We start from the raw sequence: 25642 nt of genomic DNA, 5'->3' as shown, positions 1-25642 counted from the left end.
GACCTCCGTTGAGGGGAGTCTGTGCCCTGAAGCCTGAGATTTCCCCCGTGACCTCTTTCCCACCATGTCCTTCCTGCTCTCAGCTGGCAGTAGCCTGTCCCTGCCTCCGGGTGCTCCCAGAGAAGACGGAGAGTGTGACCCCCCCTTCCCAAAGATTCTGGCATCTAGGTGAGGTCTCCAGAAAATTAGAAAGCTTGGAGACCCTGAAGAACGTGCTGGAGGTGGGAGGAATAGCAGAGGGCTCTGCAGCCTGGCCCTTTCCAAGTGGCACTGCCTGGGTAGCGGCCACCGCTTCCTCCTTGCCCGGGCCTGCCCTTCTTTGCCTTCCTCTCCCTCCCTGTCTATTTATAGATAGGAGAAGGGCCTGAGGCCACCCACTTGGGCTTCTCACGGGGTCTTAGTGTGGGAACATGAAGAGCAGGAAACCAGCTGCTCCTGAGTTGCCCAATTTCCTGAGCGCTTCCACAGACCTAATCAAATGAGCTTGTGGGACTGCCCTGGGCCTGCTGCACCCCAGCTCCGGGACTCTGGGGCCCCGACGACGGCCCCCGCCTCCCTCAGCCTCAGTTTCTGCATCTATAAGTGGAGTCGCTGCCGGGTGCTCCATGAGCGTGACCTTCCTTTCTCTGGGGCTTGGGACGGCAGTTTGAGGACCCCGGATGTTTCGTGGCCCGGTGACAGCGATGAGGGAGTCCGAGGCCGGGAATCCTAGTGTTTGGGGGGTTTCGGCTCAAGGAGTCTTTGTGGAGAGAAGAGAGGCCCCAACCCTGAGTTTTCAACTGGTGGCCCCCCTAATTCCTCTCGGGAGCACTTGCTGAACACTTTCACACTCCTCATCTCGGGCTCTTCACCTTTCGGGGTTCACAAACCTCTGACTGAAGAAAACCATGGGCCTTTTCTGGAAAGGCCCACAGGCCCAGACCTGTATGTTGCTTTAGTGAGCGGCGTCGGACTCCACAGGAGGGCTGTCAACAGCACGCTTCTCTTTGCCTCACTGCCCGCGTCAGACCTCTCTGGGCCGGATCTGCCTGCCCCTTTGGGAGAAATGCTGGGGGTGGAGGGGGGCAGTGCCTCTGGGGCTCCCCTAGGAGCATTAAAAGCCCTCGGAGCAGCGCTGGCCGTAGCACAGGTGCCCTGGCAGCCTCTCTCAGGGTCTGAATCCTGGGCTCGCTCAGCTCAGGCTGCTCCGGGCTGGGGGCCTCGGCCGGGGGAGGAGGGGGACGGGCTGAGGGGTGGTTGGTCTCTACAGCCCCCCACTGCAGTTGCTAGGTGTGGTTTCTGAGCTCTCCAGAGTGGGCGCAGGGAGGGGGACGGGAAGGAGAGGGAGCAAGGGCAGGGACGCGGCACCTGACTTGCCAGGGCGGGGACGCTGTGCCTGACTTGCCAGGGGACGCAGCACCTGACTTACCAGGTAAGGCTTCCTCTGTGGGGGCAGCCTTGTCTTGCTATGCCTTTGTCCTTGGCCAGCCTCTGAGGCTGACTTCCTTTCAGGGACTCACCACCATGTCACCGAATGCCCCTTGACCTCAACACTGTGTCCTCTGGTCCCTGGGTTTTGGCCACCCACTCTATTTTGGGGTCCCGTCACCCCTCCAGGTGTTCCTCCTGAGTCGGCCCAGGCCCTGCTCCCACGAGGCCCACCTCTGGCCTGCAGGCAACCCCTGCTCCCCTTGCCCCACTCCCACCCCCGCCGCCTGATGCCTGCCCGTGGGTGACCCTACGAGTCGGGGGTCACAGGTCAGCTTCTCCACACTTGCCCTGGAGGTGGGAGGGAAGCCCCCTCCTCCACAAGGCCCACGCGGGCAGGCTGGCCCCTTGTTGGAACCGTGCAGCTTGCTGCCCAGCGCTCTGTTCTTGGCTTTTCCGGCTCTCAGCTGAACCCAAGGCAGAAAGAGCCTGCCTTGATGATTCCGTCACACATATGTACAACCCGGGGGCTTTGCAGACCCCTTCGTGCTCCCCCAGGGGTCCCCAGGAGTCGGTGTGTGAGAAGATGATAGACCCAAGTTTAGATGCCCTGACTTTGCAACAACAGCCCTGGGAGAGGCCCAGCAAGGCTACCCCCACCCCCACCCCCCTCCACGCGCGCCCAGACCCTCTAAGCCAAGCCTAGTGCTCCTCCCGCTGTCAGGGTACCTGGGAGGGTGACACCTCCGTCTCCTTTCTGGGATCCCCAGCCCTACCCGCCCCTACTCGCCTCACCCCAGTACCCCGCTCTGCCTCACTCCCCAGCGCCCCCCTCCCAGCTCCTTCAGTCTGCCCACCTCTCATGTGGGGGGGCTCCTGAGGTCTTATGTGGGGGCTGAGGGCACTGGACACGGCCTGGAGCCAACAGGGGTCCTCACCTTGGAGGGGTGTGTAGGGAAGAGACAGAGTGCCCTGGCCCCGGCTCCCAACTGGAGGTGGGTGAGTAGGGGCTGGTGTCCGGGCGGGGACTCGGGCCTGAAGGCGAGAGGCCGCGCCGAGGAGCTGGGAGAGGAGACCTGGGATGTCTCCGCTGGAGCATCAGGCCTGGGTCACACCCTCGCTCCACCCCCCTGTCCTGGCCGTCCTTGGGCGAGTGACGCTGTGAAATGGGCACACGCACACCCGCTGTTGGGGTGGAGGTGGAACCTGTTGTGCCTGCTGTTGGGCCTGGCATAAGTAGGTGCTTAACTCACTTCCGTTGCCTGCCTTCCTCCCCAGAAAGCCGGAGTCGAGAACACGGAGCAGTGACGCGGGTGGCGCGGGGCCCAAAGCCTGGCGCTGGCGGGGCGGGGCTGCCTGGTGGGCAGGGGCTGCCGAGCGGCGGCTGCTCAGCGCTGTGGCCCTTGGGGTCCTGGGTCTGCGTCAAGGGGGATGGAAAGCTTGGGGTCCCGAGAGAGGGCAACCGGGAGTGCGAGTGCCTTGGATGTGGCGTGGGGCAGGTGACTTCACCCTCCAGGAAATTTCGGTGAGCCTGGCGGGCACTCAGGCGGCGGGTCTGATGCAGAGTCGCTCCTAGAGCATGGACGGAGCCGGCCGCCTGGGAGCCTCTCCTACCCGTGGCACCTCCTGTCTTAGGCAGAGTGAGCCTGATCTCAGGCAGCTCCGAGCCCTGTGGTGGGGTGTGAACTGGGCCCTGATGGCCTCCTGGCCACAGTCCCCCAGCAGCCTGCCCCCGGCAAGGCCCTGGAGTGGCCCCGAGTCTTGGGGAGACCCAGGGAGGCAGCTTCACCTCTTCCTGTCTCCACTTCCTCATCTGTAAAATGGGTACAGACCTGCCACACAAATTGGTTGGCCCAAGTGCAGATTCCTGTCTGTCATGCCTGTCTCTCTATCTAGCCATCCCTCGTCCATCTATATCTGTCATCTCTCTGCCTGTTGTGTCTCTCATCTGTCTCTCTAGCTTATCTAGTTATCTGTCTTACCTCTATCCTTCTATCAATCCACCCATCATCTCTAAATCTCCGTCTAATCTAGTATCTACATCTAATCCATCATCTTTCCAGATTCTGTCCCCTTTTTTCATAGATTCCCCATCTGGAAATGGGCTAACTCATCAGCGATTTCTGAATTTTCACCCGGGACCCACAGTTTGAAAGACTGGGTGTGCTAAGCGCAGGGTACATCAAGTACTATCCCGTTTCCTCCTTTTAAAATGTCAACCCAGTGCCTCTTAAAGGAAGACAGTAGAGGACCAGCAGACAGATGAGGGGGCCATCTGGGGGTAGGGGGAGTTTTTTTTAAAAGTCAACCAGAGATCCCCTAGGCAGTGGGACGAGGGCGTGAATCTGAGGACCTCGAGCCTCCTGGGTCCTCTGCAGGAGGCCCCGCCCAACCTGCAGGGGCCCTGCCGCACCGACCCGGCCGCACAACCCACAGCGCGGCCTGCGGCGGCTCCCGGGCTGTGGTTTGAGCCCAGCCCTGCTCTGGGGAGCTCCACAGCGAAGGGAGTGACCTTTTGTCCCGCGCAGCCTGCGAGGGGCTTTCTGTTCCTCATTGTTGTGCCATGACAGGGCTGCGAGTTTCTTATTTCCCGTCCAAGACCATAAACAGGCCTCCGGATTGCTGACCCCTCCGCTCGCCGCCCGGCTGGAGGCTGTGTGGGGAAGGCTGCAGGAGCTGGCAGGAGGGAGGCGGGAGGCTGCTGGTGAGCCGGCGAGGGGACCGCCGCCTCGGGCCGCCAGGACCCTCTGACCGTGGGCCGTGCGAGAGCCCAGACTTGGCCCGAGCCGGGCCCTTTCCCATCAGGCTCTCTGAACCCTGACAGGAAGTCCTTGCCCCAGCCAGGCAGGCCCTGGCGCTCCAGCTGGGGCTGCCCGGGAAGGCGAGGGCTTCCCTCCCCGCCTGAAGCCCGTTCTCCTGCGAGACTCCCACCCCTGGATGAGGGAGGGGGCTCCCTGCAGCCTCAGGTTCCCACGAGACCTGTACAGGGCAGGAGACCTGTACTCGGCAGGCGGCTGCAAGGGGTGGAGGCTCAGCCCGTCCCTGCCCTCGGGGTCCTCTTTGGGAATGCCCCTTTGTGGGGAGAGGGGCTTATGGGGGGACGCTCAGGCCAACAGGCGACTGCTGCAGTTGATAGTCCGCTGAGTGATGTGTGCTCAGGCTTCGCCCCCCTAAGCCGCGGGCTTCTTGACAAAACTGACGTTTCCTGGAGGGCTTTGACCCCAGGGCCAGGCTGTGGAGCCCAAACACTGGTGCAGGCTCTGGGGCCGTAGCAAAGAGTAGCCCAGGGGGAGTGGAGCCGTGGAGCCCGGTCTGCTGGGAGCCCCCATGGAGGGACATCTGAGGTCGGGGCTCCAAGGGGGCGCAGGCAGGGCAGCCTTCTGAGGGGAGGCTGCTGTTTGCCAGGGGCTCTTCAGCGAGATACGGAATTTCTTCAGAGGAGCGAGAGGCCCTGCCAGGCAGGGGAGAAGCTGGGGCATGGCTCGGGGCAGGAAGCAGCTGGGTCTCCTGAGGTGCTCACAGGCGAAGACCTGGCGCTGTTGGATCATCTCCCAGATGGCTCTCAGTTGCTGGCCCCGAGTGCCGAGGTGGGTGCTGCCTGCCAGGCCAGCGGGGCAGACAGCTGCATTTCCAGGCCACTTGTCACCCGCTGCAGGGCCCAGCCTGCCCCGGCCTCCAGGCGGTCACGACTCCCAGGCTGTGCCCTGAGGCCAAGCCAGCCCACCTTGGACAATGGCCAACTCTGCAGGGCCAAAACCTGGCCCTCTCTGCACTGCCAGCGCTACCCCACCTTATAGTTTCTGTCCTGATTGGTTTGATGTCCAGGATGACTGGTGCCCACGTTGTGCTGGATGTTAAGCACTTTGACCATTCTCTTGCCTGCTCCAGGGAGGTTGTCACATTCACCCAGGGTCACACAGCTGGCAAATGTTAGGTTGAGGATGTGACTCCACAGGCTGTGCTCCCTCTGCTGTCATCTGTGGAGAGGCCTCATCACTCGTATCAGGGTTTATTGTGCTTACACCGACTGGGCCTGGAACTGTGATTGCAGCTGGGGTTACAGTGGCGCCCAGACAGCCCTCCACTCTGCCCCCCTGGAGTTGCCCCTCTGGCTGTTGTGAGGTCACGTGGCCGCAGGGGCCACCCGCCGGCCTTCCAGTGTGCGTGTACACCCCCTCGTGTACAGCCGTGTGCGTGCCCATGCGTGCCCAGATGTGAACATACCAGCTCCGACTACCCCCAGCCTGGGGGAGGTGGCTTGTGCCTGTCCTGGAAGGCCCGAGGAGGAAGGGCGGGTCCCAGGGGCATGAGGTTCGAGGTCATGGGGAAGGTCAGCTACTGATCTGGGCTCGCCGGGGGCCCTTCTGTCCTGAACAGGGGGATCTGTTTGTCCCTCTGTTCTGTTTTGCTCCTCCTTTATGCTTCCCCTCCCCTCCCTTACCCTCTTCCTTTCTCTTCATTGCCTTGTTCATCTCTTCGTTGAGGCATTACAGCTCAGTGGCTGAGCTCCTGAGCTGTGAAGTCAAGACAGGACCCAAGTTCAAATTCTTCAGGCACGTGACCCGACCTCTTGGCACCTCAGTCTCCTGTTCCACAAAGTGGCTGTAGTAAAGAGTAAAGAGGTGGAGTTTTTTGGAGGTGACACGCCTGTCTTAGTTCAGGTCTTCTAGAAGCAGAGCCCGAGGCAGGGATTCTTGTGAAAGTGATGGATTGAGAGAGGGCAGCAGGACAGGTGCAGGGAAGGCGCCAGGCAAGGGCGTGGCTGCAGCTGGCGACAACCTTGGCCTGATGGAGTGTGCACTGCATCGCAGGGGTGGCCCCTCCGGGAGGCCAGGGCACTGCCTTTTAGGGGTGGACCTGTTATCAGCCAATACTCACAGCACCCGGGGCAGGAGGTAGAGGGAACTGGGGGAGGGGCAGCTGCACCTACGTACAGGGTGTCTGTGTCTGGGTGGGGCACCTGCAGCACCCACTGGCTGGAGCACTCAGGACAGTGGACAGTGCCTGGCACCCACTAAGTGCTCCATACGGCTAACTCTTGTCATCATCCTTAGAAGCAAATACACAGTCACCAAGTACCGTGTCTGCCACGACTTGGGTAAGGATCCACCGGTCACGAGGCCACCGTCTCTGCCCTTGTCACATCTCAGGCGTGTGTGCATGCATATGCATGTGTGTTTACCCATGCGACCTGGGGGGGCGGGGAGGCGGACAAACGAGTAAACCGTTTCAGAACAACGAGTGATTATTCCGGTGTTCAGAGGGAGCACAGAGGAGGGAGCACAGAGGAGGAGCCTAATTCAGGCTGGGCGAGACCGGAGAGCTTCCTAGAGGAGATGGGGCTCAGCTTGAAGGAGGGAGGGGAGCTTCCTGGGCAGAGGTCTGTGCTGGGGCCCTTGGTTCTCTGTGCCTGCGACCACTGCTGGATGGGCAACCGCAGGGCCCCACACCTGCCCCCCGCAGGCAAGGAGCCACCCAGCCCAGGCCAGCCCCATCCTCTGGCCAGCTGGCTCAGTGCCTCCATCTGCAGGCACGCACATGCGACACCGAGGGGGAGGACGTGGAAGGAGGCTGGGACTCCCCCCTCCCCTTCGTCCAGCCCCCTGCAGGGAGACGGCCAAACGTTTCAGGATGGGAATCTGGACATCAGGTGTGGCAGGATCCAGGGGTGGCTGTGCTGACGACTGACCTTCCCTCCCCCCTTCCAGGGAGCAATTTCCCACCACACCCCAGAGCCTGGGAGCCGATGCCAGCAGAGAGAGTACTACGACGAGAGGACCCAGAGGTGCTGCAGGCAGTGTCCGCCTGGTGAGAGAGCAGCGGCGGGGCCCTGGGGGCGTGGAAAGCCAAGCACTTCCTATGAGCAAAGTGGAGGGGCAGGGGGCATCCAGAGAGATTGCGGGACTTGCCTGAGGCGCCAGGGAACTCCCTGCACTGAGCCCTCCCGGCGGGGCGGCTGACTCCGGGACCCCGGGACGCGGGGCTGAGCCCAGGGCGCCGGCCCGCTGAGCCTCCTGGCCTTCACTCTCAGGCCAGCACGTGCAGAGGTTGTGCACCAGGACCTCGGATACCGTCTGTGTCCCCTGTGAGATCAGCACCTACACGCAGCTCTGGAACTGGGTCTCCGAGTGTTTGAGCTGTGGCGCCCGCTGCAGGGCCGGTGAGTGAGCCCCGGAGCCAGGGGGACGGTCCCCAGCACCCTGCCCTGGGGCCAAAAGCTGGCCCGGGCAGTTCCAGGCCAGGGGCAGGTCATCAGTAAATGGCATTTCCATCCTCTGACGCACCTGGTCCTCTTCCAAGCCTCGGGCCTGGGGTGGGGAACTGCGCCCACGTTAGAGCTCAGCCCGGGGCAGAGCCGGACAAGGCGGCGGGCCTTGGGACTCGGTGGCCAGGATTCTGTCTGGCAGCATGCCGAGGGCAGCCCACCAGGGCTTTCGTGGGTGCAGGGCTGGCCGGGGGCACAGAGCGGGCATTGCGGTGGGCAGGCGGGTGGGAACCTGGATGACGCTGGGCTGCCTTCTCGCTCTCCAGACCAGGTGGAAGCTCAAGCCTGCACTCGGGAACAGAACCGCATCTGCACCTGCAAGGCAGGCTCGTACTGCACGCTGGGGAGGCGGGAGGGATGCCGGCTGTGCATGCCACTGCGCAGCTGCCCCCCAGGCTTCGGCGTGACCAAACCAGGTATGGGCTGGGGCCGGCGGTTCTCGGGGACTCCTGCGGGCCTCTCCTTCCCAGACATCCCTGCTTCATGCCCGGGAGCATCATCAGATGCTCAGTACCTGTCCATCTGTTGTCCGTTGTCAGCCATTCCCTCTGCCCCCAGCGCTCCTGATTAGGCACCTCCTGTGAGCTAAGGCCCTGGGGATCCAGATATGGCTCAGGGACCAGGAAATCACCAGAATTAAAGGACTAACTCCCCCCAGCTGTGCCTGCGCGCACGTGGTGTGGCAGGGAGGGAATCCAGAGGTTCCTCGGGCCCCTTGGACCTTCCCTGGGGAAAAGCCCCCCTGCCCCACAGAGTATCGGAGTGGGTGACCAGTCCCAGTTGTTTCCTTGAAGGAACGGCAACATCCAACGTGGTATGCGCCGCCTGCGCCCCAGGGACATTCTCCGACACGACCTCGTCCACGGACACTTGCAGGCCCCACCGGACGTGAGTTGCTGGGTGCTCGGGCTCTGGAGGAGTGGAGGGGGGGCCATCCCAGGTGGCAGTGGGGTCCAGGCCTGAGCAGCCATGTCACGGTGCCTGAAATCCCCCCCACCCCCTTGGGCTACAGCACTGCCAGTGGTGGGCTGGGGGCGTCTGAGGGTGGGTCCCAGGACGGGCAGCCCAGGGATCAGGGACTCGGCCCTGGTAGTTAAGCCTGGGTGGGGTGCACAGGGAGAGGTGGGGGCTGCCCTGAGAGAGGATATGGCATCCGCTCACTCCCCACCCTGCCCACGGGACCCTGGCCCGCTCACCCAGGAGAGCACATGAGCTCTGTCCTCTTTTGCCCCCTGACCGAGCCTCCTCCACCCCCAGCTGCAGCTTGGTGGCCACCCCTGGCACTGCAAGCACGAACACGATCTGCAAGTCTGTGGCCCCCAACCTGACGACGGTTCAGGAACTGGCTCTCACACCCCGACCGGGGTCCTCGAGATCCCAACATGTGGAGCCTTCTCCAGGGCTCAGCACAGCTCCAAACAGCAGCCCCCTGCTCCCCATGGGCCCAAGCCCGCCGGTGGAAGGGGTCAGCACAGGCGGCATCTCTCTTCCAATCGGTATGTCACAGGAGGGTGCCTTCATTCATTCTTTCATCCACGGAGTGTCGCCGAGAGCCCGCTGTGGGCTGGGCCCTGTACCCTGACCTGGGACATGTGGGCGGAGTGCTAGGCTGGTCCCCTCCAAGACCTGGTGCTGTCCCTAAGAGGGTGGGGAGAGGTGGGGACCGGTGTTTCAGGAAGGCGCAGCTGTCCCCTGCCTCTGGGCCGTGGGTTGCCAATTCTGATACCCCCATCAGATTGTGCCAAGGCAGGGCTGGGTCAGGGCACCTTGTGGGCCAGCCTCCTAGGGCTAGGACTCCATCAGGCCCTTGCGACCCTATCTGGCCCGTGGTATATTTTGTCTGGTGCACAGATTTTTATTTCGTGACGGAATTTGAGAGCCTCTGGACTGGGCTTGCTTCCCGCCCGCTCCCCACCCCCAACAGCTCCGGTCTTTGCGCATTGACTGGCCCGCCTGGCCCTGGGGTACGTTTGGATTTGCTCCTTGCAGCCATTTCGAGCTTCTCTTTTTCTTTCTAGGGCTGATTGCGGCCATGACTGCCTTGGGTCTGTTAGTCATAGGACTGGTGAACTGTGTCATCGTGACCCAGAAGAAAAGTAAGTTGCTGTTCCTTGCTTCCCTCCCGGCGGACTCGCTCCTCCATTTATTCAAAAAGCTTTTCTGGGGCCCTCCTGTGTATCCGGGAACCATGGTCCCTGCTCGGGAGGAGCTTAGAGCCTGGGGGTGTGGAGGGAGGGGGAGATGGGTTGGGGGCGTCCCTGAACTTTCCTAGGCCGTCCAAGGGGTTAGGAGTTCCGGTTCTAGTCCAGGAAGCCTGGGGGACTCAGGCCTCCGGGAGCAGGTGGCACCCAAGCCGGGGGTTGTGCGTGCTGGGAAGAAAGAACATGTAAAGCAGAGGGCTTGGTACAAGCAAAGGCGGAGAGGCTGGAGACAGGCAGGGGTGGTGGAGGGGGGCGGGAGAGCTGGGTGGGGGCTTCTGTGCAGCTTGTCGGGTAGGAGATTGCTCCCCCAGGGCTGGGCCTGGTTCTGCTTCCGAGCTGCCCTCCTGGTTAGAGCAGATCAGCAGAGGAAGTCACGCTGCCTGACTCGTTCTCTCTCTCCTTGCAGAGAAGCCCTTGATCTGCCTGCAGGGAGAAGCCAAGGTGGTGAGTGACCCTCTGCCTTCTCCCCGCTCCTCTGGTCTCCTTGTTCCACGGGAAGCAGCAAATTCCGTTGGTCCGTCCAGTGTCGGGCAATGTGCAGAGCCCTGGGGAGGCGGAGGGCGGGCCAGCCGGGCTCTGCCCTTGGGGGTTACAGCCTGATGGGCTGTAGCCCTCCATGGGGCGATGGAGACCGTGGGTGTGGAAAGTCCACGTCAGGGAACAGGGAGTTAGCAGGATCCATGGTAAGCATGTGGCCGTAACCCTGCGACGGAACTGTGGGCAGACGCAAAGTTGCTCTGAGGCTGTTTCTTCGTTAGGAAGGGGAAGCGTCTGCTCGGCCTAGCTGGCAGTTCTATGCTGTGCACTCAGCCGGTAACAATAATCACCCTCCTATTTGAGTTTACCAAGTCCGGCTCATGGAGCAGTGGTTTTCAAACTGAGTTCCAGGGCACCCTGGTGTTCTGCAGAGAGCCCTGAGGTTCCGGGGCTGGGGCCCGAGACTCGCCCCACTCACCTTTGGTCTGTTTTATATATTAAGGTCTGTGCAGGGTTTTTATTAGAAACAACACTGACCTAGCATTTCATGATTTCTCTGTCAGGAAGGCATCTGGCTGCAAGTAAAGGAAAGCCTAAGGGTGACATAAAACGAAAAGGCTTTCTTGTCCTTGCAAGGCAGTGAGTTGAGGGGTTGACGGCTGCTGGCACGGACTCAGCACCACCTTCCCAGGGTCCCAGGCTCTCCTGTCTCACACGTGGTGGCTTTTGTCCTCTGGCTTGTGGTCTCTTGTAAGATAGTCACCCCTGCTTCCTACAGGACCTCCAGGCCCAAGTGGAAAGGAGAGGGACAAATGGCCAGCCCGGCCATGGGGTCTTTCATCAGAGGCCCCGGGTGGACTTCCCCTTTCGTCCCGTTGGCCAGAACCGAGTCATGTGATCACTCCAGGCTGCAGAGGAGGCTGGGAAAAGGAATGCTTTGCTTTCCCAGCCTCTGTGGTGGAGGAGGACGAGGGAGAGGGGGCTGAGACTGGGTGTGGGGTCAGCGAGTACACAGTGCTGTTGCAACCCCGAGCCTGGGAGGCAGGGCTGGATTTATTTTACCCCATTTTAAAGTTCCGGAAACAGGCTCCAAGTTGCTTCCTCCATGCTCCTTTCTGCTAAGACAGGATTTCACAACCTCGGCCCTGCTCATGTTTGGGGCCCTATGATCCTTTGTGGTGGGGCAGTTCTGTGTGCTGGAGGGTGCCTAGCAGCACCCCTGGCCTCTACCTACTAGATGTTGGTAGCACCACCCCCCTAGAGGTAACCAAAACATCTCCAGGCATTGCCAGATGCCCCCAAGGAGGGGTTGGGCCCAGTTGTCCCTGGTTGAGAGCCCCTGTGCTAGGAAGAAGCTTAGCCCTGGGTGGCCCAGTGCCTGAGATCTACACAGGGCTTTGGGTCTGGGAGGGCCATAGACTGATCTGATCTCCTGCTTTTGCAGAAAGGAGGTACAGAGAGGGAAAGTGGCTTACCCCAGGGCACACAGCACTTTGTCTCTGGACTCCCAGCTCGGTGCCCTGCCCTGCTTCAGTGGCAAACAAATAGTTTCTCACACTCCAGGCGGAGATTCCACCCCTCCTTTTTTCTAGTCTTGGTTCGGCGATGCTGGCAGCCGAGGCCTCCTTCTGGGTAGAACACTGCCCCTGCCAAGCTCTGCCTTTCCTGGCTCCACAGCTGCTGCGCTCCCTTCCTCAGCCAAGCATTTCCCAACACAGGGGTGCGAAGATGTCCCGGGCGTGGCCGGGCAGCCTCTGCTTCCTCTTTCCCCTCCCTGAGTGTGAGCAGCTCAAACGCTATTTATCGGGGGCCTACCATGTGGACAGCGCAGAGGTGTGCTGGTGGCTGGCTCTCGGGGGATCAAACCTAATAGGTGGCCTTTGCTCATTTCTCTGCTGTAAATACTCCCACCCTGGCCAATTTCAAACTACCAAGAAGACTCCCTGGAAAGTGGCATGGAGAAGAGATGTGCACAACTCTCAGAGACCCGTCTGAGCCGGTCTGAGCTGGCTGCAGCACACCACTGCCTGAGCCCCATGCCAGACACTGAGTTTGGGCTGCCACTGAACCCTGACACACCCCTGAGAGACGGATAGTATGGTCATCCCCATTTTACAGACGAGGAAGCTGAGGCACAGGGGGCTGGTGTTGACACCCAGAGCTCTAGGTGAGGGGCCCCGGTCACGGGCAGCCTGAATCTGCAGGCCTTGCCCGGCCCGCCTTCCTGTTCTGCCAGGGGAGGCAGTCGGAGCTGTACTGAGCACCACCCCCCCCCCCGCCGGCGGGGTGTCCGCTCAGGTCCCCCTCCCAGGTGCTCCTCTGTCCCCAGCCCTCCTTCCCGGTCCCCGGCCCCTCGCTTAGCCCACGCCCCACTCTGCTGGCTGGCAGCTAGTCCCTGCTAAGATGCTGGCTAGTAACACCCCAGGACTAGGCCCCTGGGGTTGAGAGTAGGGGTGACTCGGCGCCAACTTGTCCCTCCTGCTGCAGAACTAACCTCCAGGACATGGTGGGGCCGTGACTTTCCCCTTGTGTGAAAAAGCCCGGGTCATTTCCATGTGTGGAAATGACAGCCACAGTCACCCCACACACGCAGGCCTGCACGGGCTCCCATTTAACAGCAAGAGCAAATGCTTACGAGGCATTGACTGTGGGCCAGGCTCTGCGCTGAGCGGCCTTTATCCTCACAGCCGGCTATGCCACAGGCAGGATGATCGTTGCCCCAGTTTTACTCTTCCAGGAAACTTGGGCTCAGAGAAGTTAAGTAACTTTCCCAAGTCACACAGCTAGAGAGAGCGGCCCAGGGCCCATGCCTAGGAGTGCCTCTCTTCATCAGCTCCAGCACGCACACAGTCACTCAGATGTGTACACATGCCCCCAAGCACGTAGGCGCGTGTGAGTGGTCCTGACACACTCACACCTGTACATGCAGGTGTGAGCCTCACGGACACACTGGTTCACACAGACAGATGCAGACCTGGTGGGAGCCTGGAAGACCCAGGCCCCCACCCTGCCAGGGGTCTCTGCTGCTCTCCCAAGGCCAGGCTGGGCCGTGAGGGTGCCTGGCTGCCTGGGTCCTTTTGGTCCAGTGAGCCCTCTTGGCACCCCCCCATCTGGGGCCCTGGCCCAAGGACAGGCCGCAGGATGTGTCTGCGCCATTCAGAGCCTGCCTGCACTTTTCAGTTTGTGGTTTTGGGGGAAGGAGGCGGGCTGTGACCTTTGGGGGTTTCTCTTCTGCCCAGCTCTAGCCGCCAGCAGAGGGGGGTGGGACACGGGTTGGAAAAGCCCCTTCTCCAAAGGTTATCAGGAGTGACATTTGGCCACTACCTCCCTCCACCATCCCTGCTTGGGGCAGGGCTTGGGGAGGGGTCCAGCAACCAGGGCCAGACCCTCTGGACAAGGGGTCTGACATGAACTTGAAAAGCCCTCCATCCCCCTGAAGCAGGAGGCCGCAAATCTCTACCTCCACAAGCCCAAGGGAAGTATGTGTCTCAGGTGCACGAGCTGGGCTCAGGTGATACTGTGCACCCTCCTGGGTGGCCTCAAGGGGACGGCTTGCAAAGGATCCTTCTCCCTGGGAGTCTGAGGCTGTGGGCTGGCCACGGGGAGTGAAGGGCCCGGGGCGGGCTGGGACACATGAGTGGTCCCAGCCTTGATAGGTGGGGTGGGGCCCTAGGGCTATAGATTGACTAGAGAGGAGCGGGTGGTCCAGGGTGGGATACTGGCAATGCAGGCAGCTGCTATGGTAGCCCCTTTGGAGGGAGTGGGCGTGTGTGTGTGACCCTCTTACCTCCCCCTGCAGCACTATATCCCACCAGCCCTTCACTGGCCTCAGTTCCCAGTCCACCCTTGGACCCTCCCATCTTGGGCAGGCCAGAGGCCAGGGCAGCGGGTGAGAAGTGGTCCTTGCCGTGGGCTTTCGTTCTGGGATCCAGTGATCACCCAGAACGCCGAGGGAAGGCCTTGCGCTCCTGTTCCGTCAATGTGGGCTGACAGCAATGCAGAGTAGAAGTGCCCGGCGCTCCCTGGCACCCGTGTCTGGAAAGAGGGACCTTGTCTTGAATCTCCAGAGCTGAAACCCCCGGCAAGAAAGGTGTCGTGGGTTTTAGCCCAGTTTTCCACTTCCTGACTGGGTGTCCTTGGGCAAGTAGCTCGTCCCCTTTGTGCCTTGGTTTCCACATCTGTAAAACAAGGCCCACGGGCTGTTGGAAAGATTGATAGGAGACAGTGTCTGGGAAGGACCTTGGCCCAGTGCTTGGCGTCAGATGTCACGCAGATGTCAGCGGGTGTTGCTGTTGTTGTTATTACTTATTTTTCTCCTACGAGAAAAACATTAGGAAGAGTCACAAAGCAGCCTGGAGAGTAGAATTTGCAAAGGGTCACTAAGTCGGCTCCTGCGGCTCCTAAACGAAAGTCCTCCCTGCAAGGGGTGACGGATTGAGCACAAGGGTCGGCAAACTTTTCTGTAAAGGCCCAGATGGTGTATATTCTGGGCTTTGCGGCCACACAGTTCTGTCGCACTACTCAGCCCTGCTGTTGGTGCACAAAAGCTGCCATAGACGATACGTAAGCAAGTGAGAATGGCTGTGTTCCAGTAAAACCTCGTCTGGGGCCTCTGTAACCTGTTTTTCATGTAATTTTCACATCATGAAAGATGTTCCTCTTTTCATCTTTTTTTCAGCCACTAAACTATAAAAACCATTCTTGGCTCGCAGGCTATACAAAGCAGGTGGCAGGCTAGACTTGACCCCTGGCTGGAGTTGCTGACCTCTGATTTAACAAACCCTCGTATGGAGCTTACTGTGCACCAGGCATTATTGTAAACACTTTACAAATATTTGGCCATTCAGCCCTCATAACAACCCTAGGAGGTAGGTTGTTAGGCTCTCTTTTTAGATGGAAAAAATAAAACGGAGGCGCAGAGAGGCTGAGCAACTCATGCAAAGTCATACAGCTTGTGAGTGGTGCAGTCAGTTCCAGAGTCCAAGCTTTTGGCTGCCAGACTGGACCACATCTCCTGGTGCTGATGGGGTGATCTGAAGAAAGTCTCTGTCCTCATACAAAATGAGGATGGAAACCCTGCCCACCCCCCAGGCTGTTTGGTGAGAGGGCCCACCTGGCCCCTGCCCTCATGGGGCTCACCCTCCATTGGGGTAGCCAGAGGCTGATCACGGAAACACATAAACCGTGGAGAGTGACACCTCGCTAAAAGCCCTGGATGTGAAATGAACGTGCAGGTGTGGGCAGAAGCGCCATGCCAACTGGGAAGTGCTGGCAGGTGATGGTGAGGAGGGGGAGCTGGCTGACGGGCTGACCGCCCTCCCTCTTCTCCCCGTCCAGCCCCACCTGCCCGCAGATAAGGCCCGGCCAGGCCCCGAGCAGCAGCACCTGCTCACCACGGCCCCGAGCTCCAGCAGCAGCTCCCTGGAAAGCTCAGCCAGCGCCACGGACAGGAGGGCGGCCCCCAGGAGCCAGCAGACCCCGGGCCCGGAGAAGGCCAAGGGGTCCGGGGAGGCCCGAGCCAGCTCCGCGAGCTCAGGTAAGAAGCAGGGCGCACCTGGCTTCAGCTCCATCCCGTGCTGCTCACCTGGGTTCCATCTTGGCCATCTCTTCCTGGGCCTCCCCTCCGAGGCAAGCCTGAACTCTGGGGGGGGGGGCTGGCATCTGAGACCCTGCCTGCCTTGACCTTGACTTGCTCTCCAAGCCCGACTCCCACCTGCCCACTCAGGTCCACACTGAGCGCCCTTCCATTCTCTGAACTGACCGAGCTCCATCCCTTGCCCTTCCTGCTCCTTCTACTTGGACACCCTTCTTCTGCCTCTTCTCTCCATCTCCCTTCACCTGGACAATCCCAACTTGCCCTTCTAGTCCCTGATATCAAGTAGGGGAATTTTCCGGAAACCCCCTCCCCACCACACTCTGGGCTGGACTGGCTGCTCCCCTAGGCTCCCCAGTGGCTTGCTGCTGTTTTGCAAGGTTATCGCAGTGTGTGGCTGTTGGGTCTTGGTAAGCTGGACCATCTCATTCACCTCTCTATTTCAAGCTCAGCACCGCACCTGGCTGACAAACGATGATGATGATGATAACCATATTAGCAGTTTATACTTATTGAGGGTTTATGGTGTAAAAGGCACAATTCTGGGCACTTTACATGCATAAGAATAATCCACACACCAATGCTAAGAGGTATTTACTGTTATCCTCATTTACAGATGAGGAAACTGAGGCCCAGAGAGGTTAAGCAGCTTATTCAAGGGCACACAGCCAGTAAATAGAAGAGCCAGAGTTAACCTTGGGCTGTCAGGCTCTAGAGCCTTGGGGCCAGAAGATGAGGGAATAAATGATGCCTCTAGGGTTCTGCGCACTGCTCCAGGGATGTGGCCTGCCCCCTTTGGATCCAAGGAACCAGGGTTGTGGACCTGGGTGGAAAGGCGTGGGGCCTGTGTTCTGTGTACACAGCCTGCATTTGTGACCTGGATGCACGTGCTCTGTGACAGGTGTCACCCCCCCCCCCCCGTTGGCATTTCAGTGCCCATGCAGGGGTTCCCTGGGTGGAGAGTCACATCTTTTGAGGGACCACCCTGCTGGCCTGGATCTCTCCCTCTCACCTGGTGGCACTGGCTAGTGGGAAGTCAAGGAATGACCGTGCACTTGGGTGCCACAGGAATCAGAGCGGGCTCCTTAGCCCCACTGAGCCTCAGTTTCCCTATCCAGAGGGCGCAGCCATGGCACCTCCTTGGCAGGGTTGATGAGAGATGAGTGGCAGAGTGACCAGCTTGGTGCCTGGCCCAGGAGCCAGACGCAGACTGGGCCACCTCCAGGTGGGGGCTGACAGTCCCCCAGACCTCGCTTTGCCTTCTCCTGCCTCTGCTCCAGCCACTCCCCACCCTGCAGCCCCGGCTCTGGCACAGCCACACTCTGCTGCTCTGCTCTTGCTGTGCCCCTTGCCTCCGAACGCTGCTGGGAACATCCTTTCCTACCGGCCGCCTGACTCAGGGGTCACTTCCTCCCGACTGCCCATTTGGGCTTATGTGTCCCACTTCTCTTTGTCCCATTATAGCCCCCACTCATCACTCTGATGTCTTGTCAGGGTCCCCTGCCCCAACCTGAGAAGGAGCAGATGGCCCTGAACGTTTGTTGAATGAATGAGCTGCAAATAGAATATGCTGAGCCTTTGTCTGGCTCTTGGATTCACCTTTCTGATTTCTTAGCTACACCTGTCCTGTGGCTGCGTGTGGCTCCTTGGCCCCCGAAAGGCCCCCTGACCAGGTCTGCGGGCCCTCTCTACCCTCCGCCCCTGCCACTCTGTGTTCCTTCTCCCAGGAGTTCCCCTACCTGTTTCTGCATTGCCCCGCCCCCATTGTGGAAAGCTGCAAACCCCAAGGTTGGGCCCCCTTGTGGCCCCCAACCCGCCCCCACACTGTCTCATACATGATGTGCAAAGGCCACGGTGACTGTGTGTGGCATTTGGGTGCTGTGGAGGCTCAGGATGGAAATTTCCTCCCCGCCCTGATTTCTGCTCTCCCCTCCTCCCCGGCCTGTGTGGGGCTGCTCTGAGCCGAGCAGCTCGCCACCCCCAGCCTCCTCCCAGGCTCCCCCTGCTCCTGGAGTTGGGGTCCTAATGGTCAGTGCCCCCATGCACCCGGACCCTGCACGCCCCCCCAACGCGCTTGGACCCTGCACGCCTCCCCCCATGCACCTGGGCACCACGTGCCCCCACGCACACCTGGACACTATGCACCCTGACACCATGACCCCCCACGTACCCAGACACCGTGTGCCCCCCTCCCATGCACCTGAACACTAGGTACCCCCTAATACCATGACCCCCCATGCACCCGGACACCATGCACCCCCCCTCCCCACGCACCCGGACACCATGTGCCCCCACGCACCTGGACACCGTGTGCCCCCCCCATGCACCTGGACCCTGCACACACCCCCACGCACTCGGACCCTGCATGCCTTCCCCCATGCACCTGGACACCACGTGCCCCCCCCACGCACCTGGACACTATGCACCCCAACACCATGACCCCCCACACACCTAGACACTTCGTGCCCCCCCGATGCACCTAGACACTAGGTACCCCCTAATACCATGACCCCCCATGCACTTGACACCTTGCCCCCCCTCCCCAAGCACCTGGACACCGTGCACCTCCGTGTGCCCCCACACACCTGGACACCACGTGCCCCCCATGCACCTGGACATTGCAGCACCCCCCCCCACGTAACCTGGGCACCGTGTTCTTTTAGGTGCCCAGCAGGCCCCCGTAGCAGCAGCGGTGATAACTTTCTGAGGGTCTGCCGTGTGTCCAGCCCTTGCGTTCATGCCTCTGTTTGGTCCCTTGCCACCGAGTTAGGACACTCAGGCCTGCAGGGGCCGAGTGGGAAGGTGGGGGTGCACCTGCGCCCTGGAGTCCTTCCTGACAACACTCGAGACTGTGGGTCCTGCAAGGCCGGACCTTCCACACATGGAAGCGGGAAACCCAGGCTGTGAAATGCAGACTGTGGGTTTTTTTAAGTTGGCAGCCAGTTCACTTACAAACATTACCCCCAACTAGAGCAAAAGATGCCTGAGGACTGGATTTCATTCATCCAACATGTGGCCCTGGGGGGTGTCAAGAAAAGGTCAGCAAGGCCCCACCCCCCTGGGACTTGGGGTCCGGTGGGGAGGGCTGAATGCAAACAAGTCACTGCCCAGAATGCACACACACTCTGTACTGTGTGAGGGGCTGCCCTGGAGAATGTGGAACAGAAGGGGAAGGTGGGAGTGATGGCTGCTTGGGAGGTAAGCCTCTTTAGTGAGGAAGGTCAGGGCAGGCTTCTTGGAGGAATGAGATGGAACCTTGACCTTTTGGCTCCTGGTTCAGTGCTCTTTCCCCACACGTCTTGAACTGCCTCTTGCGCGGGAGGCAGGCTGTGAAGTCACCCCCCTTCTGACACTCCTTACTGACCGCCCTCCCCGCCTTGTGATTAGCAGAGCCCTCCCCCGGCGGCCACGGGACTCAGGTCAACGTCACCTGCATCGTGAACGTCTGCAGCAGCTCCGACCACGGCTCTCAGTGCCCCTCCCAGGCCAGCTCCACAGCGGGGGACACGGATGCCAGCCCCTCGGGCTCCCCGAAGAACGAGCAGGTCCCCTTCTCCAAGGAGGAGCGCCCCTTTCAGTCCCCGCTGGGCACCCCGGAGACCCTGCCGCAGAGCTTCGTGGAAAAGCCACTGCCCCTGGGCGTGCCTGATGCCGGCATGAGGCCCAGTTAGCCAGGCTGGCATGGCCCGTGGCCTCCCACCCCCCGTTCCCAGGACGCTCTGCCTCTTTCTGGGCCACCTTCCTTTAGTGGCCTCTGCAAGCTCAGACCCCCTCTTGCCCACAGACAGAGGGATGAGGCTGGGAGAGTGGTGGAAACCGTGGGAAGCCAGCAGGACTGGGGGCAGAGGCCGGCCGGGGCGCGTCCCTCCCTGCCTCTCTCCGCTGCCTCCGGCTGGACCCGCCAGCCTGACTTCTGGAGCTCTTGGAGTCTTTCTTCTGGGCTCTGACCAGCTCTGGCTTCCCAGGAACCCCAGCATCCGCCTTCCAGAGGAGCCTGCTGGGATGGAGGGACTCTGGACAAGTCACCCACGGAGAAACGGCCGAGCTTCGGCCTGGACGTTGAGACTGCAGGCCAGTGCCACCAGCGCACAGGGCCAGAGAGCACCTTCCCTAAAGCCCCTTCTGCTGACTCTGCCCCTGGTACCGCAGCGTGAATGTCGGGCAACCTGAAGGAGTGCCGCGGAGTGGCAGCTTCTCACCGAATTCTTCCCGCTTTAACGTGGCAGTTGAAGGAAAAATTAACCGTGCAAGCAAACCAGACAGCTCCACAAAGCAAAACTCAGGGCTCCTAACCCCCACCCATCGTTTGCACCCTCTGCCTTCGACCTTCACTCCAGTGTACCCACAGCACCAGCCCGCTCTGCCCCCCCTGCTGTCCGGTGCAGCCTTCCAAGGCTGGGCCTTCTCCTGCCAAGGCGTTTCAGGAACTGGCGAAGCCGGAGCCCCGCAGCCTCCTCTCTCCTCCTACCTCAGCCTGGCCCTCCCTCCCCTCCTGAGGGCTGTGCTCCTCTTACCCCAAGACCCTCCCCCGGCTCCCAGAGTGCCCCGGGGTGGGGGCACAGTCCCTTTGTACTGTGCCCACTGGTCCCGAGTGGGTGTGAGACACCGACAACAGTGTGTGTCGTGGGTCTGCGCAGTGACGTCTGACTGGACGGCCCGTCTGGAAGCAGCGGAAGCCAGCAATTCTCCCAAGTTCTTTTTCCGCGTTCGAGAGTCAGCCCGTCCTCCCAAACACACGCCCAGGACCCTGCAGAGGGTGGATAAGTGTGGCCTTGACCAGATTCTGGAAAGAAGGGGAAGGAGGGACTCCTTGGGAGGCCAGTTCAGTCCCAGGTACTTGACTCCCTTGTTGATAAATTCCACTGGACTTGAACGTGGCAGCTGAACTCTTTGGGGGTAGGAGAGCCAGCTGTTGCCATGGAGACAAGAAGGCCTTCCCTCCAGCCCAGCCAGATGCCGCAGGGCGGCGTGGCGCCACTGCCCCCTGGTGGCAGTCCTGAGAGGGCCTCGGGCCTCATCGCCTCGCTCCTGGCGGAGCCGGGGGCCTGGAATCGGAAGGAGACTTTGGGTGTGACCTCGCTTCCCAGCTGGTGTTGATCCCAAGACTGAGAGTTTGCACTGCACGCTGGACAGCGTTCCTGCTTGTAAATACACGTCGGCCGGCCGGCTGGGGGCTTTGCCTCTGGCGGATGGATGCTGTAGCGGGACCACGGGAGGCACCCCCAGCACAGCCGGCCAGACGCCAGCCTCCCGCCCCGCTGGCTCTGCGGATCTGCTGTGCACGTGCAGCTCGCCTCTGTCCTCGGGCGGGCGCAAAGCTCTGCCCCCCGGGAGGCCCCGGCCTTGGAGGGGGTGCCGGGAGATGTGGGGAAGGACCCCTGAGGTTCTTGATGGGGGCTGGGGCCAGCACGGGGGGCTCGGGGAGCACAGGGCAGGGCTCCCAAGCCCAGCCTGGAGAGCCAGGGCCAGGTCCCGGAGCTGACCTCTTGACCAGACTCCCCTCAGGGCAGGGACGGCTCGGTCTGGACACTTCGGGGGAGAATCCATTTTCTCGCCTTCCTCAGCTTTAGAGGCTGCTGCGTTCCTTGGCTTGGGGCCCCTTCCTCCTCCCTCGAGCCCGCAGTGTCCTCTCTGCCTCCCTCTTACCTCTGTGCTGACCCGGGGCCCACAGACGTAACCTGGGATGTCTCCCCATCTCCACATTCTTAACTTCACGGCAACTGCGAAGGCTCTTCTGCCAGGGAAGGTCACTCTCACAGGTTCCAGGGTTTGGGTGCCAGCGTCTTGTCGGGGGGGGGGGGGCGGTTTGCAGTATTCACCCCCTCCCCCACCCACTCCCTCTCCCACCTCCCTGGCTAGACTTATTTTGTACCCTCTCTTCAAACCTCTGGCCTCTCCCCACTTTTACCTATAGCTGGTTACCTGGCTTTCTATTTCACTGAGAAAATTGAAAACAAGAGAACTTCCTCAGGCCCCCATCCCCACATCTGCACCCTGGTGGCATCTCTGCCCAGTCCCCATCTTTTCCAGGCTCCCTCCTGCACCTTAGCCTCTCTCCCTCCTCTTGTCTCCCCTCTCTCCCCTTAACATCAAATCCAGCCTCCCTCACCCCATCTTTCCTATCTGCATACAAACGGGCTGGCGTGGTAAACTGATGTGACAGGGTGATGCAACAAAGAGAGACACAGAGGAAAGACAATGAGAGACACAGCAAACAGGGAGCTGAGGTGGCTTGGGTGATTGAGCTCCTCTCTCCCACAGGTCCCAGGTTTGGTTCCTGGTGCCTCCTAAAGAGAGACAAGCAGACAGAGAGCACATAGCAAATGGACACCGAGAGCAAGGCAGTAACTGCAAACAATGTGTGTGTGGGGATAAATAAGTATCTTTAAAAAAAAACAATACAGGGAAGCTGGTATGGTTGAGCACTGGCTTTCCACATATGTGGTCCTAAGTTCAATCCCCGGGGGCCAGTACCTCAAAAAAAATAACAAAAAATCAAATCCCTCTTGAACACAGTTCTCCGTCCAGGACCTGTCAGATTTCTCCGCTACTCCTTCCAGCAAAGACACCTGGGAAAAGTCTTCACGGTTTCCCAGTAGTCTCCTGCCTTCTGTTGTGCTCAGTCTACCAAGGCTACGCCCCACCACCCCTCTAAACCTCTTGTCCAGGTCCCCGTTGGCCTCTGGGTCACTAAATTCAATGGCCACTCTCAGTCCTTTTCTCGCTTCACCTATGGGCGGCATCTGACCTGAGTGACCAGTCCCGCCCCCGTGGCACGGTGCCGTCACCTGGAGCCTGCCCTCTCCTGCCATCTCAAAGGTTCCTTCTGCCTCCTCCGCTGGCTCCTCCTCATCTCGGGGTGACTGGATTGGTGGCCCAGGCTCAGTTCACCATCTCCCCTGCTGATCTCATCTAGCCTCAGGGTTTCAAATGCCATACTGTTTCCTGACAACTCCCAAAGTTTGTACCAATAAGTATTTATTGCGCTCTTCATGTCAGGCGCAGCTCTAGGTGCTGGAGATACAGTGGTTACCAAAACAAAACTAACGGTGGGAAGACAGCCAGGAAGCCAATAAATGAATCATATCAGTGATGAGGAAGAAAATGAAGCTGGATAGAATCTGGAGGACAGTGGGACGAGGTGCTCATTTAGATCAGAAGGTCAGAGAAGCCTCCTGAACTGGAGAGGTGATTTGGGAGCCAAGGCCAGAAGGAAGTGAGGGAGGAACCAAGCACTGGGGACAAGGGCAGGCTGGGTGGGGCTCAGGGAGGGGGAATGAGGGCTTCGACTGCCTTGCTACGGTGAGGCAAAGGGAAGCCCCTTGAATTTTTATTTTTTATTTTTTTTTAAGAGGTACCGGGGATTGAACCTAGGACCTCGTACCTGGGAAGCAGGTGCTCAACCAGTTGACCTACATGGGCTCCCTGAGGAGGGTTTTAACCAGTGGAGAGGCAGGACTGGCTTTGCCTTTCAGAAAGATGCCACTGGCTGCTAGAGGAGGAGTGGCTTGGGAGTGGGCTGGGGACACAGGGATGCTGATCGAGAACTTGGCTCTCTTACGGTCTCATTCCCAGGAGATGGGCTTGGCCCTTCCTGAAGTCCCCTTGTTTCTGGCCTATGGGAAGATGGCTGGGGTGGACGGAGCAGAATGGCGAGGGGCTGGCTGTTCTGCCCCTCCAGGTCTCCTCTCTACCCTGCCCCCTGCCCTCCGGCTCTGGGCTCCTGGGCTGGTGAGGAGGTACTAGCCAGAGCAGGGAGAGGGGAGGCCTGGCGCTATTCCCTCCTCCCCACGCCCCTTCCCGGCGGTCTTGCCTGTAGCCCGGCCGCTCCCTTCCTTGCAGGGCTCTCCTAACTCTTTGTAGAGAGTCCTTTCCTGCAAGACCCTTGCAGCCCGGACAGCTCAGCCCCTCACTGCACCTTGAACGAGCATCTGTAGGCAATGGGCTGTGCTAAACTGGAATCTGCAGATGCTGGATGTTATATATCCTGTCATAACCCACTGAATGGACTGGGGGAGAGAGTGAACTACAGGGCAAACTATTATCTATGTGGTGCAGCAGTGCTCCAGAATGTGTTCACCGAGTGCAAATGAGTGTGCCACACTGATGGAGGAGGTTGTTGGTGTGGGAGGAGTGGGCTGGGGGGGTGGGGGGATGTACAGGAACCTCTTATATTTTTTAGTGTAACACTTTTGTGTGATGTATATACAATTTACAGAAATGATGGGGAGGGGGGTTATACGGGAACCTCGTTTTTTATGGGTTTTTTAATGTTTTTTAATGTAATGTTCTTTGTGATCTATTAACTTTAATTAAAAAAAGTGTAAAAAAAAAAGTTGGAATCTGCAGTCCATTCCCCCTTTTAAACAATGGGGATAAGCACAGTACCCCCCACCTTGGCATGTTGCAAGGGGTGAGTTTGTTAACCTAGGAAAAGTGCTGAGCCTGGGGTGGGTGTCCATGTGCATGTCCATGTGACAGAGGAGCCCAGGACCAAGGATCACCAGCAGCCAGCCCTGGAATGCCAGTTTTGGGAAAGAAAGCATCGCCTAGATGACACCTTGATCTGGACGTTTCCTGGCCTCAAAACTGTGAGCTTCCAATAATGGTTACCAGGGAATGGGGGGTTATGGCTAAATGAGTATGAGTTTTGGTTTGGGATGCTTTTGCATGTAAACCTACAACTGCTCTGAAAAATATTAAAACAAACAAGAGTTGTGGGCCGACCTGTCCAGTTTTGAATCCTGGCCCTCCCACTTCCTGGCTATGTGACCTCTGGCAAGTTATAGAACCTTTCTGTGCCTTCCTCGAAGGATTGCTTTGAGGATTACAGGAGTTTCTATATGTAAAATGCTTAGAACTGTGCCTGGGCCATGCTAAGTGCTCCATAAACACTGCTTGCAATTTTGTTATGTGTAGGTGCTGGAGATGCAACCAAGAACGGGACTGACAAAGTGTCTGTGTGGAGGTGATATGCCAGGAGGGGCGTGTGTAATGTGCTGGGGGTGGAGAGTGCTGAGAGCTTTCCGGGCAGAGGCCTTGGTGGGATGGGTGCTGGGGTGCGTTTGGGGAGCAGCAAGGAGGCCAGCGTGGCCCACGTGGGCTCTGCTCAGAGTTGACACCATTTGTAGCACCCACGTGGCAGCTGCTACGAAGGACGCGAATCCTATGCCAGGGTCTTCGTTTCCCAGGGCTGCTGTGACAAAGTACCTGGGTGGCTTCAAACAGCAGCAGCTTGTCTCCCACTTGTGGAGGCTGGAAGTCCGAAATCAAGGTGGAAGCCGTGCCGTGCTCCCTCTGGCTCTGCAGGGGAGGCCCCTTCCTGGCCTCTGCCAGCTCGGGGGTCAGCGGCTGTCCTTGGCATTCAGAGGCTTGCGGCTGCATTGCCTCCTGGGCCGCCGCCCCCTCCCACTGCTCATGTGGGTGAAGGGCCCGCCCTACTCCAGGACTCACTGGAACCTGCTTAATTCCATCTGCAAACACTCTATCTCCAAACAGGGCCACAGTCCAAGGACGTGGAGATTCGGACTTTACATCTTTCTTTTTGGGGGACACAATTCAACCCATAACCCTGGGCACCAGAGCAAGGCCCTCGCGCCCATCGCCCCTCTGAGTTCTCGCCGCAGCCCTGTGGCGTTACTGTGCGCGTAGGTGGTATGTACGTGTGTATGTGTAAATACACGGTAGGTGCCCGCTGCA

The 25642-nt window shown here is 59.8% G+C and overlaps 1 protein-coding gene across 2 annotated transcripts in view; it reads left to right on the top strand.

Moving 5' to 3' along the window:
- Positions 1-22476, top strand: part of TNFRSF1B (TNF receptor superfamily member 1B) — a 33074-nt gene extending 10598 nt beyond the window's left edge. Inside the window, exons 2-10 of one of the 2 annotated variants that reach the window (XM_023585776.3) lie at positions 7116-7215; positions 7439-7567; positions 7939-8088; positions 8467-8560; positions 8930-9168; positions 9691-9768; positions 10280-10317; positions 15688-15886; positions 19334-22476. In XM_023585776.3, the coding sequence (XP_023441544.1) occupies positions 7116-7215; positions 7439-7567; positions 7939-8088; positions 8467-8560; positions 8930-9168; positions 9691-9768; positions 10280-10317; positions 15688-15886; positions 19334-19614 (1308 nt within the window). In that variant the 3' untranslated portion in view covers positions 19615-22476. Of the gene's footprint in view, positions 1-7115; positions 7216-7438; positions 7568-7938; positions 8089-8466; positions 8561-8929; positions 9169-9690; positions 9769-10279; positions 10318-15687; positions 15887-19330 lie in introns of both variants that reach the window. The other variant, XM_012521197.4, reaches the window with a different exon arrangement.
- Positions 22477-25642: the final 3166 nt, after the last annotated feature.

Source organism: Dasypus novemcinctus, chromosome 9 (genome assembly GCF_030445035.2).
Source record: "Dasypus novemcinctus isolate mDasNov1 chromosome 9, mDasNov1.1.hap2, whole genome shotgun sequence".
In the NCBI taxonomy this organism is placed as follows: domain Eukaryota; kingdom Metazoa; phylum Chordata; class Mammalia; order Cingulata; family Dasypodidae; genus Dasypus; species Dasypus novemcinctus.
This window is presented reverse-complemented; position numbering and strand designations above follow the sequence as displayed.